A 19,393-nucleotide genomic window follows, 5' to 3' on the forward strand; every position below is an offset into this window, starting at 1 on the left:
CTGCCACAGCAGCTGTAACTGAAACTGAAGTCACCTGAAATCAGAATCACAATTAAAATTCAAACAGTCGAGCAAACTCACTCACACCAACAGCTAGTACTCTCACTCTCACCTGGTAGCCTGTTCGGCAGCGGGATCTCTTGCTCTCCCTCTCAAACTCCCCTGTTTGCAGCCCCCTGTCCGCCACTTGTTACATATGAAAAGGAAACAAGCAAGATAAGAATGCAGGCGTGGGAGTTAACAAATCTTATTCCTGAGTTCAGGAAAACAGCTGTAACAGCAGCTGTCCTTAACAGTAATCTTATCACTTTTTTTGTCTCGGGATGTGCTTCTACAGACCTTGTAAACTGACAGGCATATTTCAATTAGCACAGACTCAGCAGGCTAAGAGGCATATTTCTTTCTAATGGTCAGGCCAAATCCAGGGTCTGTTCTAGGCCATTCTTTCTCACACTTTCCCATAACATAGATGTATTCATTATTACTTATATCCAACAAATGCTGGGTTAGCCTGGTATTTGAGCTTGGGCTGATTTTGTGTTTTAATTCCCTCACTGCCTGGGCCTGGTGCACAGCTCAGGTCTCCTGTACAAACTCTCTGAAGACTGGGGGAGGGCACTGGTGTCAGGACTGTGGGAAATCCGCACTGCTCAGAGGCCAGGCTGCTACGATGACCCCCATGTCCATCCAATAGAGCCCTGCACTCACAGGTGTGAGCTGAGGGGAGGGAGTCACACCTCCAGTGTGAGCGCCACTCAACACAGAGATCTGTTGGTGAGCAGCCCGTAGGTGAGAACTGGTTGTCCAAATAATTCCGTGTAAGAATAATGAACAGACTCGTAGGGAATCGCGGCAGGTTGGGGGACGACTTAGCGGACAGGGCTAAATTCACAACAAATAACGTTCTCAGCAAATAATTCCCCCAGGAGTTTACAGGCGGGAAGAGAGACCCCACCCTGTGACACATGGGGCAGGGCTCACAATAACGCTCTCTGCCGGCGTTAATTCCATTGGCTTCGACCGGGGCCCTAGAGCTATAACTGTGCCTCCAAAGGGCGCGTCATTGAAGACATGGTATGAAACTCATGTCAGTGCTTCGAAGTGAGAAGAACTTGTTGTGACTGATCTTGCCATGCTTGGAAGAGAATCCCTATACTCAGCCTTGCAGACTACACTGCCTGAGCCTTTGACAGCTGAGAGGGAGATATGATGTTTGCACAATAGGAAAAAACCCAGCGACCGCACTGCAAACCTCAATTTGCCTTTCATTTGATAAAGGCACATTGACTGCTGGTTTATACAGAGTGTTCCGGGCTGCTATATGCAGATAATGTTTTGTAATTTTATCTTGCAAAGTAACTGTGGAGTGCACAGCCTGCAGCCTCATGGATGCCCCAGTCCAGCAAAGCACTTAAGCGCCTGCTTAACTTTAAGCAAAAGTCGTTTCGATGAGACTGCTCCAATGTGTAAAAGTGAGGCATGTCCTTAAGTGCTGCACTGGATTGGGGTCTGAGATGGAGAGTCTGCTAATTAGTAGAGCCCTGCAAATCTGCGGATATCTGCCTTATATCCACGGACCATGTTTGCGGCTCGGATGGGCTCTACGAATAAGGAGTATTTATTTGGGCAGGCGCTGAGAGATTGCGCTACTAAAACAGTGAGTTGGTCTTGATGAATAAAGACAAAAAGGGAGGGTGGAGGATATGTTTGACTGGAAACGTGCCATGACGCCAGCCTCAGAGTATCTGCGATAGCTGCCATAGAATAAGAGTCAATGGGAGCGCTAGTAACAGCGACAGCTGGGTGGATAATGGCGGAGCATTTTCACAGACAGCCTCCCATCTACAGAGAGAGACATTTATCCTGACAAAAACGGCATCAACATTTGGAACTTTCAAAAAAGTGTCGGTCAGTTGTACTAATGAGAATGTAGCGCAGTTCTTCTTTTCTGATGCAAAGTGCCTGGTGTGTATGAAATAGTTCACCTCCTTCCCATGGGTGTTTTTTTGTTCTCTGTTTGTTTTTATTTTGGAATTTAGAAATGCAGGTCTCCCCTACCCTGCCACTCCATGATGGCTGGAGGACGAACGAAATTACAAGAGGCAAGAGAGCAAAGGTGAGCGGTTAAGAGGGGGGAGGGGCTCTTTAGTCAGACGGTTTCAAATTGTCAACATCTATTTAATCTTGACTCTAATGAGCCTCTGGGAGAAAGGTAGTCTCTGTTCAGCTTTCACAGCACACGGTTACTGAAGGGGGGGAGCCACAGTCAACATTTGCCACCTCCAGAAGGGTCTTCTGGCAAAATCAGGAGAAACCAGGCTTGTACAGTGCCTTGTAGAACAGGGTCTTGGTCTAAGACAGGCTCCTAGATGTTACGCCAAATAATAAGCAACATTATAATCATAATTGTCACAGGGTGGCTGGCCCCTATAAGTGAAGCGGCGTCAGCCCCCCAATACCAGCACAAGTTGACCTCATTAAGAGGGGAGGGTGACATCTGGGACTAATAAATGAGAGGAAGACTATGGTGATCAGGGAGGAGGTCTCTGGAGGAAGTCCCCGGGAAAAGGGATAGGAGACCAGCGGAAGGATTAGCTTGCTGGTCTTTCCCAGGCAGAGGCTTGGGAACCAGGAAGAAACTTGGGAAGGACTCCAGCCAGGAGGGCTAGGGTGGCTGTTTAATAAAACAGGTGGTCTCCAAAGGAAAGCCGAGGTGTGTCATTTGGCTGCATTTCAGGACTTTTAGGGACTATATGCCCCGTGTGTGAGATAAATGGTCTGTGTCTTGGGCCTTTTGAAGATTGTTTGCACTGTAGGGATAATAAACCAGCCCTGGGTAGGGGTAATATCAAACCCAGGAGATGTTGTGGTGAGTCCTTAAGGAGCCTGAGAGGGGAAACTGAGGTGGCAATCCTTGTGTTACTGTGCCCACCCACAAGGGGGTGCTTGGGGTCGAGGGAGAATAATGACAATCAGCCTGCCACTTCAGAACAAAAAAGAAGTAAAGAAAAAACACCTCGGCTTATTTGCAGGCCTCTTTCTCCATCAGGAAGATGCAAAGCCCGGTTTTTACTAATCCAATCTAGGGCAGGAGGAGTGGAGCTGGCATTCTTTCCCAAATGTTCTGGGGACTGTACATGCAAAACCATCAGAAATCAGAAACCATGAGAACCATCCTAAGCTAAAGCAAATGTGTGCTTCAAATTCCTGCAGCGCCTAATAAACGAGAAAACAATAGTCATTACCCAGCGAGAGCAAAGCCTCATGATTGTTCTTCTTCACGTCCTTGGACAGCTCCTTCTGCCATTCAGCTAGCTCCTGCCACTCCTCCGCAGAGAAATCAACGGTGATGTAACCATACATGACAGGGGCCTGAAATGACAAATAAACCATGATCAGCAACGTCTGCTTCAGTCTCATCCTGAGAGCGGCAGCTCTGGGTCCCAGCAGGGCAGCGAGAGCGTTTCCTGTGCGTGTAGCCCATACCCAGAACACAGAGTCCAGCTGGTGCATCCAGGGTGGAAATCCCATCCTGACAGCTCACCCGTCACCACAAGGCAAACATAATTTGGGATGTCCCTGGAGATTTCCCACCAAGATGACACCAGTCCCATCCCCAGCCTCTTTACATGAACAATGTCTAAGTGGTTTGAATATCATCCGAAAGGTGAGGAGCCCCAGCCATTGAGCGGGACCTCACTGTGCAAGGTGCTGTACAAACACAGAACAAAGAGATGGGTCCCCGCCCCCTAGATGTACACCCATTCGTACCCTGATCCAGGCCTTAATACAAGAGTATATGTTTACTACCTTTTTATTCCCACTATGACACGGCTGTGAGAGAGAGCTGCTTTCTAATGCTGTTCAAGCATCATCAGTAGAATTGTTAAGTAAGTTGCAAGTGCATTACCGGAGATCACGTACGAATCATAAAGAGCCCAACCTAATGCTCAGCTCCCAGTAAGAGCCCAGCCTGACGCTCAGCTCCCAGGCAGTGTCTGCAGGCAGGAACACAACATCTTTGTTCCATGTAAGCTGAGTGCAGGGGGGGTCATTATGGGCCAACACAGATGGACACCCCGATGCAGAGAGGAATGGACCTTGAACGGCATTTGTGTGAGAGAGGAAAACTCTGCTTAGAGGCCCCAGAAAGGACCCATTCCTTCCCCCTCCTGCTCCTCATCAATAGGACCCCTGCCTCTCTCTCTACTCCTGATCCCCCATCCCCCCTGCAGCATCATGGGACCCCTCTCATCTCCCAGAGCCAGCTCCCCATCATCCAGGTGGTCTGATGGTCCCTGTCCTCCAAACCTGCCTCACAGTTAACTGGACTTGTTTACAGCAGGTTTAACTAATAAAGTGGTCAAAATGGAGCCTCAGCTGAACCTACAATAGACCACTTTGTAAATTCCTTAGTGTAGACAGGCCCGAAGTGAATATTTATACTGGCACACGACATATGTTCAAAGTGTGTCTTACAAGAACATGTCAGATCCTGGCAGAAATATGAATCCAGAAGCTCAAATGATCTTTAAAATAATGTTTGCCCAATTTCTATCCCAAGCAGCATGCGTCTGTGCCTCAGTTTCCTCATCTAACAAAAGGGAATAATGGCACTGACCTCCTTTATAAAGCACTTGGGGATCCACTGATGAACAGTGCTATGAAACAAGTGGGTATTATTATTAGGTGACTGACACCCACAAGCCAGTCTCCTGGTTCTCCAGGTGGCTTAGACCTTATTTGGATTGGAAGGATCATTTTATGATCCTCCAGTCAAGATGCTACAGCCAGTGACAAACTGACCTATAGGAAGCCAGTAGGTGTTTATGGTTCAGCTGACAAAATTCCCTATTCAGAGGGGGAGGGATAGCTCAGTGGTTTGAGCATTGGCCTGCTAAACCCAGGGTTGTGAGTTTAATCCTTGAGGGGGCCACTTAGGGATCTGGGGCAAAATCGGTACTTGGTCCTGCTAGTGAAGGCAGGGGCCTGGACTCAATGACCTTTCAAGGTCCCTTCCAGTTCTAGGAGATGGGATATCTCCATTAATTTATTTAATTCCTGAGCCCAGCAGGAACTTTATTCAGCATCTCACAGAAGCTTGCTCTCCCTAGATTGCTGGTTGGAGACTCTCAGGCCTGGTTTACACTTACCCCCCAATTCGAACTAAGGTACGCAACTTCAGCTACGTGAATAACGTAGCTGAAGTCGAAGTACCTTAGTTCGAACTTACCTCGGTCCACACGCGGCAGGCAGGCTCCCCCGTCGACTCCGCGGTACTCCTCTCGTCTAGCTGGAGTACCGCAGTCGACGGCGATCACTTCCTGGTTCGACTTATCGCGTCCAGACAAGACGCGCTAAGTCGAACCCAGAACTTCGATTCCCAGCCGCCGAACTAGCGGCTGGATGTAGACATACCCTCACACTCTCTATATCTGAAATCCCACTAGATCAGCAGTATGGAAAATGGCCTTTGTTTATCAGGCAGCCATTGAAATGATCGAATGTCCTGCTAGCTCTTCCGTCACGAGGTTTAGTACTTTTGTCATTTGGGCGAGGCATCAAAGCAAGGAACCAGCCACTATGGTCGTTATAAAATTCCATTGCACTTTTCACAAGAAGGGGAGTGTTAACCCTTGCGACCAATTCCAATTCTGAACACCCTACAACAGAATCTCAGGGTTGGAAGGGACCTCAGGAAGTCATCTAGTCCCACCCCCCGCTCAAAGCAGGACCAATCCCCAGGCAGATTTTTGCCCCAAATGGCCCCCTCAAGGATTGAACTCATAATGCTGGGCTTAGTAGGCCAACGCTCAAACCACTGAGCTATCCCTCCCCCACAATGTCAGTTGGACATGGTATCTTCACTTCCTGTTGCCTACTGTAAATGTAAGCCATTAAGTAGCTATTGTATTTCAATCCAGTGGCTGGTGAAACTGATTCCTGTACAATTTGTAGTTTGTTGGTCAAATGAGTTTGCTGTCCATTTGGATGAAAGGAACTATCTATAGAAATGCACGATCATTACATAGTTACAGACCTACTGGATCTTCCAGAGACAGGGCCTTACTCCTATGCATTCTCCTCCCTCCAGAAGCTGGATCCTGCCACCAAGTGCAAGGGCTGTAATGAGGAAGAGAGGGACACAAAGAAGCAGTGCCAGGATTTATGTAGCATGAAGAATCCCAGGCTCTTTTCTGCTCAAGTAGCATGACAGAAAAATGCTGCTTTAGAAAACAGAGGCCCAGCCTCATTGAGAAGTGGGAACAGCAAAACGTTCTGCATTAACTTGTTCTGCTTAATATCATCAGCTTTCCCCTTCTCTTCCCTGGGCTCAAAGCTCCGTTTTTACTGGGAATGGAGGCGAGTGCGGGACAGACATCCACTAAGGACACTGGTTAGCGGAAGACAAGTTCCAGCAGGGCTCTATTGTGCATCGCTTTGCAGGTTTCATTGCAACACAAAGGGTTAGGAAACAGATTTCCATTTTAAATGAGAGTTCTGCAAAACCTGGTGGAAAAGATTCTACAACTCTGCAGTCTGTGGTTGTTGCCTTCTAATCTAGCAGCAGAATATACAGTACGGGAGTTAGTAATGTTTAACTCTTATTGCACATGACAAAGTTATTCTCTGTCAGGTTTACTGATCAGTATAACTAGCAACAATTTCACACAATAGATAGATACTGTGTGTATGTATATATACCTTTGCATATGTTTGTATAAATAATTCTCGGTGTGTGCTTGTAAAGACGTATTAAAGACGATCAGCCAGCTGTACAATGTGTCTCTGGCAAACAAACGATTCATTGAACTCTCTGCTCTCGCATACACCACCACGTTTCTTGCTCGTCATGCACTCAGAACAGTTTTCCTCCCAACAAAGCAGTGCAGCTATTTTATTGCCCCTTTAAAAGAGCAGATGCTATTTCACCCTTGAATGCACTGCCCCTGTTCCACCCAGGATCCCCCCCTTCTGCCCCCCCCACTGCAGCCCCCAAACCCATTTGCTCCTTTTGCCCACCCCACTGTGGCCCCAAGACCAGAGAAGCTCTCCCCTCCCCCCCCCACCCTGAGGCTGCAGCAGGGAGCGAGAGCTCCTCCAGTCCCAGGGCCGCAATGGGGGGCCAGGTGCTGGGGCTTCCCCTGCCACCCCCAGCACTTCTGCAGGGGACCAGGGTCAGGGAGATAGGGCTTTCCCTGCCCTGCCTGTCCAGCACTTCTGCTGGAAAGTGGGGTCAGGCACGGGGAGGGCCGGCTCTACTGTTTTTGCCGCCCCAAGCAGCGCGCCGAATTGCCGCCGCGGATGGTGGGGGCAGTCCGTGTGCCGTTAGGGCGGCACGTGCATTTCCTCGGCAGCGGCAATTCGGCAGCAGCTCGTCTTCAGCCGAAAGACAGAAGCCGCCGAATTGCCGCTGCGGGCAGCTGAACGTAGAAGCTGCTGCCGAATTGCCGCCGCCGCGGAAATGCACATGCCACCCTAACCGCACATGGGCTGCCCCCGCCGTCCATGGCGGCAATTTGGCGCGCTGCTTGGGGCAGCAAAAACACACGGACTGCCGCCCCTTGCAGATTGCCGCCCCAAGCACCTGCTTGGAATGCTGGTGCCTGGAGCCGGCCCTGGGCACGGGGGCTTCCCCTGCGGCCCCATGGCTTCTGCCGGGGACAGGGAGGGGGAATGGCTGGGCACTTCTCCTGCCTCCCTGCGGCTTCTGCTGGGGACGGGGTCGGGGGGTGCTGGGCTGGGGCTTCCCCCATCTTGTGGCTTCTGCCAGGGATGGAGTTGGAGGGTGCTGGGGCTTCCCGTCCTGCCCTGCCCACCCGGCACTGCTACCTGGGAGTGGGGTTGGGGTCTGGGGGCTTCCCCCGCCCCACCCGCCCTGGATTCTGTCGGCCCGGTGGCTAATCCACCACTGTGAGCAGCACTGGAGATACCAGCCCATGGCTCCGGCCTCACTCTGGCTCCACTGAGATCAATGGCAACACTCCCCCATGGGGCCAGGATTTCACCCTATGCATCAGCAGGACTGAGGGAGACCAGCTCAGAATGTCTTGTTTGGATGGTGGCCCAGTGCTGCCCTGCTGCATTAAACCCTGCTCCTCTCCCTCGCCAGCATCACTAGGCCATGGGCTGCCCTCCCGAGTGCCGCTCCCCGTCCCTGAGACCTGTGCTAGGCCAGCTGAGCTGCTGGGGCAATGCCCCCCATCGCTCACTAGCCAGAGCGCCGGGAAAGAGGGAGGCAGGGGCCCCAGAGGGCTCTGAGCTCAGCATCAACTCCTGGGCGTCAGAAGGGCTGGAAGGCCCAGTGCTTAGAGTGGTCTGAAGAAAGTGGGGGAGCTCTCAATCAGTGCGGGGCGGCTTTGCTAGGAGGGTGCTGACAGTTCTGCCCTCAGTGACCCAGGTCAGAATTTGGGTGTTTATTTATTGCCAGGTCCGCACCCCCCCACACCCAGCTGAGAAGGCCCCGGAGCAGAGCTGTGCTGGGGGAATGAGCAACCCCCCAGCAGCAGGTCCCCAGCCCTGCCCAGCGCCACTAGACATGTGCCCCCGGCCCCTTTCTCAGCTAGCGGCTCTGGGCTCCGCAGCCCCTGTGCCCCCGTGAGCAAAGCCAGCCCTGCTGTTCGGCTCCCCGGGGCCACTGGACTGTCCGTGACTTGCCCCCAGGCCAGATTCGAGCCCAACACACCCAGCAGCCGCTGCCCCGGGCCGGCTTCCCGCGGGGGCTGGGCCCGCAGAGCCGGAGGGCGGCGCATCCCAGCGGGGAAGGTGTCTCGGGCTGGGCGGCCCGCGGGGGCAGGTTTGAGAAACCCCTTCCCCGGCCGGGGGCTGCTCCGGCGGCCGGCGCGCAGGGCCGGGCAGCGGCTGGGCGCGGAGAGCGGCGCCACGACGCGGCGTGTGCGGGCCTGGGCTGGGCTCGGCTGCCGGCGGAGGGGCCCCGGGGCGGCTGGGAGAGGCAGGCGGCCCGCGGAGGGCTGAACTCCTGCCTCGGGAACCTCCGGCGCGGCGGCTGCAAACGCGTCTCGCTCGCCCCGAGCCCCGGGGCAGCTGCTGCCTTTGTGCGTCTGCAGCGGGCTCGGCTCGGCTCGTCCCTCCTGCCCGGCGAGTGCGCGGCGGCCGGGCCGGGCTCCGTGGCGTGGGGCCCCGTCAGCGGGGAAGCTGCAGCCGAGAGACCGAACCTGCCGCTGCCCGAGGAGAGGAGCCGCCGGCCGGCCGGGGCATGGCTGGGGCGCGCTCCGCTCAGGTAGGGCTTTGCCATCGGGCCTGCAGCGGGGCCGGGGCTGCGCGCTCTGGGGGTTGCCGGCGCTAGTCCGGGGGTAATTGCCCCCTGCCACAGACTTTCCGGGGGACGTTGGGCCGAGTCAGCACCTCTCCGGGCCTCAGTTGCTATCTGTACAATGGGATCATCGCCGCCCCGCCCCACCAGCGGGCTCAGGGGGCGGGGCTGGCTTGTCAGGATAATACACTAACGCAGTGACCCCTTTCACACAGCAAGCCATTGAGTCCAACCCCCCCTTATACATTAAAAACACTTTTAAATATATTTAACACTGTTATAAATGCTGGATGCAAAGCGGGGTCTGGGTGGGGGCTGACAGCTCCCGACCCCCTCATGTGGGTCCTGACCCCCAGTTTGAGAACCCCTGCACTAACGGTTGTGAAGCACTTGAAGGTCTCCTTTTGAAAAGTGCTGTACAGGAGCGAGGTGTTATTAGTTATTATTATGTGTCATCTCCTTATGTTCCCCAGGTTTCAGAGTAGCAGCCATGTTAGTCTGTATCCGCAAAAAGAACAGGAGTACTTGTGGCACCTTAGAGACTAACAAATTTATTAGAGCATAAGCTTTCATGGGCTACAGCCCACTTCTTCAGATGCATATAGAGTGAAACATATATTGAGGAGATATATACACACACATACAGAGAGCATGAACAGGTGGGAGTTGTCTTACCAACTCTGAGAGGCCAATTAAGTAAGAGAAAAAAAACTTTTGAAGTGCTAATCAAGATAGCTCAGTACAGACCGTTTGATAAGAAGTGTGAGAATACTTACAAGGCGAGATAGATTCAATGTTTGTAATGGCTCAGCCATTCCCAGTCCTTATTCAATCCTGAGTTGATTGTGTCTAGTTTGCATATCAATTCCAGCTCAGCAGTCTCTTGTTGGAGTCTGTTTTTGAAGTTTTTCTGTTGTAAGATAGCCACCCGCAGGTCTGTCATTGAATGGCCAGACAGGTTAAAGTGTTCTCCCACTGGTTTTTGAGTATTATGATTCCTGATGTCAGATTTGTATCCATTAATTCTTTTGCGTAGAGACTGTCCGGTTTGGCCAATGTACATGGCAGAGGGGCATTGCTGGCACATGATGGCATATATCACGTTGGTAGATGTGCAGGTGAACGAGCCCCTGATGGTATGGCTGATGTGATTAGGCCCTATGATGATGTCACTTGAATAGATATGTGGGCAGAGTTGGCATCGGGCTTTGTTACAAGGATAGGTTCCTGGGTCAGTGTTTTTGTTCAGTGATGTGTGGTTGCTGGTGAGTATTTGCTTTAGGTTGAGGGGTTGTCTGTAAGCGAGGACAGGTCTGTCTCCCAAGATCTGTGAGAGTAAAGGATCATCTTTCAGGATAGGTTGTAGATCTCTGATGATGCGCTGGAGAGGTTTTAGTTGGGGGCTGAAGGTGACAGCTAGTGGTGTTCTGTTATTTTCTTTGTTGGGCCTGTCTTGTAGGAGGTGACTTCTGGGTACTCGTCTGGCTCTGTCAATCTGTTTTTTCACTTCAGCAGGTGGGTATTGTAGTTTTAAGAATGCTTGATGGAGACCTTGTAGGTGCTTGTCTCTATCTGAGGGATTGGAGCAAATGCGGTTATATCTTACAGCTTGGCTGTAGACAATGGATCGTGTGGTGTGTCCTGGATGGAAGCTGGAGGCATGTAGGTAAGTGTAGCGGTCAGTAGGTTTCCGGTATAGGGTGGTATTTATGTGACCATCGCTTATTAGCACAGTAGTGTCCAGGAAATGGACCGCTTTTGTGGATTGATCTAGGCTGAGGTTGATGGTGGGATGGAAATTATTGAAATCATGGTGGAATTCCTCAAGGGCTTCTTTTCCATGGGTCCAGATGATGAAGATGTCATCAATGTAGCGCGAGTAGGGGCTTTAGGGGACGAGAGCTGAGGAAGCGTTGTTCTAAGTCAGCCATAAAAATGTTGGCATACTGTGGGGCCATGCGGGTACCCATAGCAGTGCCGCTGACTTGAAGGTATATATTGTCCCCAAATGTGAAATAGTTGTGGGTGAGGACAAAGTCACAAAGTTCAGCTATGCCAATGTTCCTTCTGTAAGTGCCCTCTGATCCCCACACCAGTCTTCCCCATCCCACCCCAGCTCATTCAGGGCATTATTCGGTGCTGGCTAAAATGCTCCCCCCTTCCTCTCTCCCCCTCAAAATACTAGAGGGTAGTTTGCACCTGAGTAGGGAGGAAAATAGACTTCTAGGATGGCGGCTGGCACAACCGATTAAGAGAGCTTTAGACTAGGAATTTGGTGGAAGATGTTTAGGTAATCTCCACGCAGGATTTTAACATTGAGAGGGAAGAAAACAAAGTAAGAAAGGATACAGCCGTGGGTGGGAGAAAGGACATAAGGAGGAAGGGTAGTGTAGCTACCAGTCTAATAGGTGATACTGGCAGTAGAATGTCTGGGCCTAATCGGGTAAAGAATGTGAGCGAAGCCAAACAGCAAAAATTAAGATGTTTGTACAGCGATGCGAGGAGCCTAAGTAACAAAATGGAGGAACTAGAGCTACTGATGCAGGAAGTAAAACCAGATATTATAGGGATAACAGAAACATGGTGGAATAGTAGTCATGACTGGAGTACAGGTATTGAAGGGTAGGTGCTGTTTAGGAAAGACAGAAATAAAGGCAAAGGTGGTGGAGTAGCATTGTATAGCAATGATGAGGTAGACTGTAAAGAAATAAAAAGGGATGGAATGGATAAGACAGAGTCTGTCTGGGCAAAAATCACATTGGGAAAAAAGCTACTAGAGCCTCCCCTGGGATAGTGGTTGGGGTATGCTACAGACCGCCGGGATCCGATTTGGATATGGATAGAGATCTCTTTAATGTTTTTAATGAAGTAAACACTAATGGGAATTGTGTGATCATGGGAGACTTTAACTTCCCAGATATAGACTGGAGGACAAGTGCTAGTAATAATAATAGGGCTCAGATTTTCCTGGATGCGATAGCTGATGGATTCCTTCACCAAGTAGTTGCTGAACCAACAAGAGGGGATGCCATTTTAGATTTAGTTTTGGTGAGTAGTGAGGACCTCATAGAAGAAATGGTTGTAGGGGACAACCTTGGTTCGAGTGATCATGAGCTAAGTTCACTTCAAACAAAATGGAAAGATAAACAAAAATAGATCAGTGACTAGGGTTTTTGATTTCAAAAGGGCTAACTTTAAAAAATTAAGGAAATTAGTTAGGGAAGTGGATTGGACTGAAGAACTTGTGGATCTAAAGGCGGAGGAGGCCTGGAATTACTTCAAGTCAAAGTTGCAGAAACTATCAGAAGCCTGCATCCCAAGAAAGACGAAAAAATTCATAGGCAGGAGTTGTAGACCAAGCTGGATGAGCAAGCATCTCAGAGAGGTGATTAAGAAAAAGCAGAAAGCCTACAAGGAGTGGAAGATGGGAGGGATCAGCAAGGAAAGCTACCTTATTGAGGTCAGAACATGTAGGGATAAAGTGAGAAAGGCCAAAAGCCATGTAGAGTTGGACCTTGCAAAGGAAATTAAAACCAATAGTAAAAGGTTCTATAGCCATATAAATAAGCAAAAAACAAAGAAAGAAGACGGACCGCTAAACAATGAGGATGGAGTGGAGGTTAAGGATAATCTAGGCATGGCCCAATATCTAAACAAATACTTTGCCTCAGTCTTTAATGAGGAGCTTAGGGATAATGGCAGGATGACAAAAGGCAGTGAGGATATGGAGGTAGATATTACCATATCTGAGGTAGAAGCCAAACTCGAACAGCTTAATGGGACTAAATCGGGGGGCCCAGATAATCTTCATCCAAGAATATTAAAGGAACTGGCACATGAAATTGCAAGCCCATTAGCAAGATTTTTTTAATGAATCTATAAACTCAGGAGTTGTACCGTATGACTGGAGAATTGCTAACATAATTCCTATTTTTAAGAAAGAAAAAAAAGTGATTTAGGGATTAATAACAAGAATTTTGGTTATAAATTGGGGACACATCAGTTGGAAGTAACAGAGGAGGAGAAGGACCTCGGAGTATTGGTTGATCACAGGATGACTATGAGCCGCCAATGTGATATGGCCGTTAAAAAAACTAATGCAGTCTTGGGATGCATCAGGCGAGGTATTTCCAGTAAAGATAAGGAGGTGTTAGTACCGTTATACAAGGCACTGGTGAGACCTCATCTGGAATATTGTGTGCAGTTCTTGTCTCCCATGTTTAAGAAGGATGAATTCAAACTGGAACAGTTACAGAGAAGGGCTACTAGGATGATCCGAGGAATGGATAACCTGCCTTTTGAAAGGAGACTCAAAGACCTCAGCTTGTTTAGCCTAACCAAAAGAAGGCTGAGGGGAGATATGATTGCTCTCTACAAATATATCAGAGGGATAAATACCAGGGAGGGAGAGGAATTATTTAAGCTCAGTACCAATGTGGACACAAGAACAAATGGATATAAACTGGCCATCAGGGAGTTTAGGCTTAAAATTAGATGAAGGTTTCTAACCATCAGAGGAGTGAAGTTCTGGAACAGCCTTCCAAGGGGAGCAGTGGGGGCAAAAGACATATGTGGCTTCAAGACTAAGCTTGATAAGTTTATGGAGGGGATGGTCTGATGGGATAGCCTAATATTGACAATTAATTGATCTTTGACTATTAGCGGCAAATATGCCCAATGGCCTGTGATGGGATATTAGATGAGGTTGGATCTGAGTTATTACAGAGAATTCTTTCCTGGGTGTCTGGCTGGTGAGTCTTGCCCACATGCCCAGAGTTTAGCTGATCACCATATTTGGGGTCGGGAAGGAATTTTCCTCCAGGGCAGATTGGCAGAGGCCCTGGAGTTTTTTTGCCTTCCTCTGCAGCGTGGGGCACGGGTCACTTGCTGGAAGATTCTCTACACCTTGAAGTCTTTAAACCATGATTTGAGGACTTCAATGGCTCAGCCATAGGTTAGGGGTTTGATACAGCAGTGGGTGTGTGAGATTCTGCAGCCTGCGTTGTGCAGGAGGTCAGACTAGATGATCATATTGGTCCCTTCTGACCTTAAAGTCTATTTATCTATGAAAATGCGCTGAAGACTGAATTATAATGCAGCCTGCATGTATCATGGATGTCCTACACCTGCATTAATGAATCACAGCATCTTTCATGTAAACAGCTCCCTGCCTGGTGGCTGTGAGGAGCTGTTGATGGGTGTTTCCTAGCCAGAACCTCATCCCATGAGTCACAGTGAAATGTTCCATCTTGGCCCTGACAAACGATGGGCCAGACCCAGCCGTATGCAACTTGCATTTGCCAGGGGAGTCTCTGGGACAAGATCGGGAGTGACGTAAACGCTGGTGTGAGTTACAGGTTGGATTTGCTAGTCAGTGGGGCCTAATAAACAGCTGACGTCTCTAGTCCAAACACATGGCTCCTGCAGCTAGGCGGGGAGGCACTGGTTGCTGCTTCAGCAGGAAATCGCCACTGAGACAAAGGCCAGGCTGCTGCTCCCCGTCCCTGCATCAGAGCCCTGCGGTGACAGGTGTGAGCTGTCCCGGGGGATTCACATCCTGGAGGCACCAGCAGCAACGTGTGTTGTCAGCGTGTGTTACACACGCAGGAAATGCTCTCCCTGCCCTGCCGGGACCCAGGGCTGCTGCTCTCAGGGTGTGATTGAAGTAGAGGCTGCTGATCACGGTTTATTTGCTATTTCAGGCTCCAGTCACATTTGACGACGTCGCTGTGTATTTCTCCGCGGAGGAGTGGGAGGAGCTAGCAGAATGGCAGAAGGAGCTGTACAAGGACGTGATGAGGGACAACTACAAGGCTTTGATCTCCCTGGGTAACGATTAGTGGTCACTCATTCATTAGAAGCTGCAGCCCCCAAATAAGAGAGCTTCAAGTCATGCTCTGTAGTGTGATTTCATGAAACAAAGAGAACTGCCTTAAGCACCACCCAGAGAACTCCCTGACCGGGAGGTCCTTCCATTTATTAAACTCCCCCTGCAACACATCCTGGTCCTCGCTGGTGCCTATAACCACTGCACATGCTGTACAAGCTCTGCCCGAGGCAGGGCTCCATAGAGAGCGCTCCCTGCATGCTGTGTGGTACCACTGTGGGAGCAGAATGGAGACGTTTCCTGTGTCTAGGGAGAAGTTCGGATGTAAGTGGACTAGTGGCTGAGGCCAGGGGGGGCACTGTGTATCATTCATGCCTCTACAGGAAGTGCAGGTACCTGAGTCTCGCATGAGTTGTTCAGCTCATCTCAATCCATAAGGCTTTTTTGCCTCTGAATCTTCACTCTCTTCCCAGGTAGTTCATACACTGGGCTGGGGTTAAATCAGGAGTGTCATTTTAAAACGCTGACAGGACAGTGAGTAATTGCTGAGCTACACATTAGGTGGGATGGATGGTCCAGTGGTCAGAGCGCTCGTCTAGAACTTGAGAGTCTTGAGTTCAGTTCCCTGCTCCACCACAGACTGTCTGGGGGACCTTGGGCAAGTCACAGGGTTCTCTGGGCCTCAGTTCCCCATCTATAAAATGGGGATAACTGCCTTGCCCGGCTGCACAGGGGCTTGTGAGGATAAACACATTAGCGATTGTGAGGGGCCAGCTAAGTACCTAGGATCGATGGATAATTCTCTTCTCCCATCACCAGGTCATGCTGCCACTAAACCTGACATTATCTGGCTGATTGAACGTGGGGAAGAGCCGTGTGTCAAGGGTCACAAGGACTCTGGGAATGGAAAAGCTTTTAACTTCTTCTGTGAGTAACGATTTCCAACCCGTTCGGAAACAATGAGTGTGTGGAACCCAGCCACCCCTTCCTGCGTGCTGGCAATTACCTCTTTGCTCCCAGGAACAAATGCAGTAACTGTTGTTACTGGCGCATCATTTTGGCAGGTGTCAGCCATGCATCCCCACCGCTATATTTCCACTCCCATTGGAAATAGCAACGGGGGTCTTCATTTTCCCTTGCTCGTGGGTGAACGGCTCTGGGGAGCAAAGCAGAGGCTGCTAAAGTGGAATTTGAAGTGGAGTGGAGAGGGCATTCTCTTGCTGGGAGCAAAAGAATGCCACAGAGAACAGCCACTCCTTCTTTCCCAAGCTGATCTAGAATTGACCGAATCGCCAAATTGGTACAGTTTGAGAGCTCCTCCCCTTCCTAGCAGAGGACAGAGGCTGTCAATCAATGCCCTGTCTGACTGCTATTTATTCGCTGCAAGCAAATGGAAACCCTTTAACAAACCTCTGTCTGTCTCTCTCCACTTTGTTACACTGTATTGACTTTCTGATTAGCTATGACATAATATCAGAGGAATCCAATTAACAGGTCAGAAATGATCTCTAGGATGAAATTCTGGCCTCACTGCAGTCAATAGCAAAACTCCTCTTGACTTCCAAAGGGCCAGGACTTCACCCTTAAAGCTTAGTGAGCGATTTCAGAAACATTTGTGAGACGTATTGACCCAAGAAGGCCAAAGGCAGACCTTGTGTAAGCAGCTGGAGCTGCATTCATGTTAATGAAGTTGACCCACGTCCAGTAGATCTGATTTGGGCCCTCTGCATGCAGATTGCCAAGTAGGATGTAGTTCTGGGGTGAGAGCCTGACCCCACTGAAGTCAATGGCAAAATTCTCATTGACTTTAACGGAACCAGGATTTCGCTCATAATTTCTACATAAAATTGGGCAGGAGTTTTCCAGCTGGTGCATGGCTGAAAGTCCAATCTCATGGGAATGCTATAGAAACAAAATGTTAATGTCATTGAAATAAACTAGGGCTGTCAAGCGATTAAAAAAATTAATCACGATAAATTGCGCAATTAAAAAAATTAATTGCGATTAATCACGCTATTAAACAACAATAGAATACCATTTATTTAAATATTTTGGATGTTTTTTACATTTTCAAATATATTGATTTCAATTATAACACAGAATACAAAGTGTACAGTGCTCACTTTATATTAATTTTTTATTACAAATATTTGCACTGTAAAAACCAAGAAATAGTATTTTTCAATTCACCTAATACAAGTACTGTAGTGCAATCTCTTTATCATGAAAGTTAAACTTACAAATGTAGAATTATGTAAAAAAACAACAACCTGCATTCAACAATAAAACAATATAAAACTTTAGAGCCTACAAGTCCACTCAGTCCTACTTCTTGTTCAGCCAGCTGCTCAGACAAACAAGTTCATTTACATTTGCAGGAGATAATGCTTCCACTTCTTGTTCACAATGTCACCTGAAAGTGAGAACAGATGTTCGCATGGCACTTTTGTAGCCAGCGCCGCAAGATATTTACATGCCAGATGCGTTAAAGATTCATATGTCACTTCATGCTTCAACCACCATTCCAGAGGACATGCTTCCATACTGATGATGGTTTCTGCTCGATAACAATCCAAAGCAGTGCAGACTGACCCATGTTCATTTTCATCATCTGAGTCAGATGCCACCAGCAGAAGATTGATTTTCTTTTTTGGTGGTTCGGGTTCTGTAGTTTCCGCATAAGAGTGTTGCTCTTTTAAGACTTCTGAAAGCGTGCTCCATACCTCGTCTCTCTCAGATTTTGGAAGGCACTTCAGATTCTTAAATCTTCATTTTAGAGTTGTAGCTATTTTTAGAAATCTCACATTGGTACCTTCTTTGCGTTTTGTCAAATCTGCAATGAAAGTGTTCTTAAAATAAACAACATGTGCTGAGTCATCATCTGAGACTGCTGTGGCATGAAATATATGGCAGAATGCGGGTAAAACAGAGCAGGAGACATACAGTTCTCCCCCAAGGAGTTCAGCCACATATGTAATTAACACATTATTTTTTTAATGAGCGTCATCAACATGGAAGCATGTCCTCCGGAATGGTGGCCGAAGCATGAAGGGGCATACGAATGTTTAGCATATCTGGCACATAGATACCTTGCAATGACGGCTAGAAAAGTCCCATGCGAACGCTTGTTCTCACTTCCTGGTGACATTGTAAATAAGAAGCGGGCAGCATTATCTCCCATAAATGTAAAAAAACTTGTTTGTCTTAGCGATTGGCTGAACAAGAAGTAGGACTGAATGGACTTGTAGGCTCTAAAATTTTATATTGTTTTGTTTTTGAGTGCAGTTATGTTACAAAAAAAATCTACATTAGTAAGTTGCACTTTCACGATAAAGAGATTTCACTATAGTACTTGTATGAGGTGAACTGAAAAATCCAATTTCTTTTGTTTATCATTTTTACAGTGCAAATATTTGTAATCAGAAGTAATAATATAAAGTGAGCACTGTACACTTTGTATTCTGTGTTGTAATTGAAATCAGTATATTTGAAAATGTAGAAAAACATCCAAAATATTGAATACGTTTACTTGGTATTCTCTTGTTGAACAGTGCAATTAAAACTGCGATTAATCACAATTAATTTTTTGAGTTAATCGCGTGAGTTAACTGTGATTAATTGACAGCCCTAAAATAAACCCATGATGTCATTGACTGCTGCTGTATAATTATGTTAACTGCACTATAGGCTGAACGTATTCACAGGAGCTTTCCATTCTCTCCAGCCCATGCAATAAAGAACATCTGGATTCTCTCTCCATTGCAGCAGTTGCTGAGATCAGGGGGAAGAAGGAGACTCATCCGCAGGAGACTCTCAGGGAATTGGAAGGGCCCAGGCTGTTAGAGCGTGGCCTCCAGAGCTCGGACAGGGAATTAGTCTGTCAGGCTCAGTCCAGCTCAGAAGATCATCAGGAAAACTCTGCCAGAAGTGGAGTGGAGCCACCCCTTCCTTGGCAAAGCGGGCTCACTGCAGCCACCTGGCAACGCTGCTCCCTGGGATGTGAGCAGGCGGCTTCCTTTGAACTCTCTGGGGGATGCCTGCGTGTGGTTGAGGACAGGTTCTGGCCCTTGGACGTCCTTGCTCCCCAGCCATTCACTCCTGCAGAGACTCTGTATAAATGTATCCAGTGTGAGAAATGGTTCACTCCCCCGCCAGCTGCTGGCGATCACGGAGGGACGCCCCTGGGAGCAGAGCCCTCCATTTGCCCCAAGTGCAAGGGGAGCCATGGGGAGAGCTCTCATCTTAGTGCATGTCAGAGACTCCCCCCAGGAGAGACTCCCTGTCTGCGTGCT

The 19,393-nt window shown here is 48.8% G+C and overlaps 2 protein-coding genes across 2 annotated transcripts in view; both read left to right on the forward strand.

Annotated features, from left to right (window-relative positions):
- Positions 1 to 8,943: 8,943 nt before the first annotated feature.
- LOC112116871 (protein ZNF783-like) lies at positions 8,944 to 19,368 on the forward strand. Its single transcript, XM_026661227.2, has 4 exons — positions 8,944 to 9,241; positions 14,977 to 15,103; positions 15,921 to 16,028; positions 18,826 to 19,368. Exons 1-4 carry the CDS (start codon positions 9,218 to 9,220, stop codon positions 18,942 to 18,944), a joined length of 378 nt encoding a protein of 125 aa, XP_026517012.1. The 5' UTR covers positions 8,944 to 9,217; the 3' UTR covers positions 18,945 to 19,368.
- The window catches only part of LOC113408181 (zinc finger protein 525-like), a 1,066-nt gene continuing 807 nt past the window's right edge, over positions 19,135 to 19,393 (forward strand). Inside the window, exon 1 of the mRNA XM_026661194.1 lies at positions 19,135 to 19,147. Within this exon, the coding sequence (XP_026516979.1) occupies positions 19,135 to 19,147 (13 nt within the window). The remainder of the gene's footprint in view (positions 19,148 to 19,393) is intronic.

This window comes from Terrapene carolina, unplaced genomic scaffold, assembly GCF_002925995.2.
Source record: "Terrapene carolina triunguis isolate 2854851 unplaced genomic scaffold, T_m_triunguis-2.0 Scaffold951, whole genome shotgun sequence".
NCBI classification, from domain to species: Eukaryota; Metazoa; Chordata; order Testudines; family Emydidae; genus Terrapene; species Terrapene triunguis.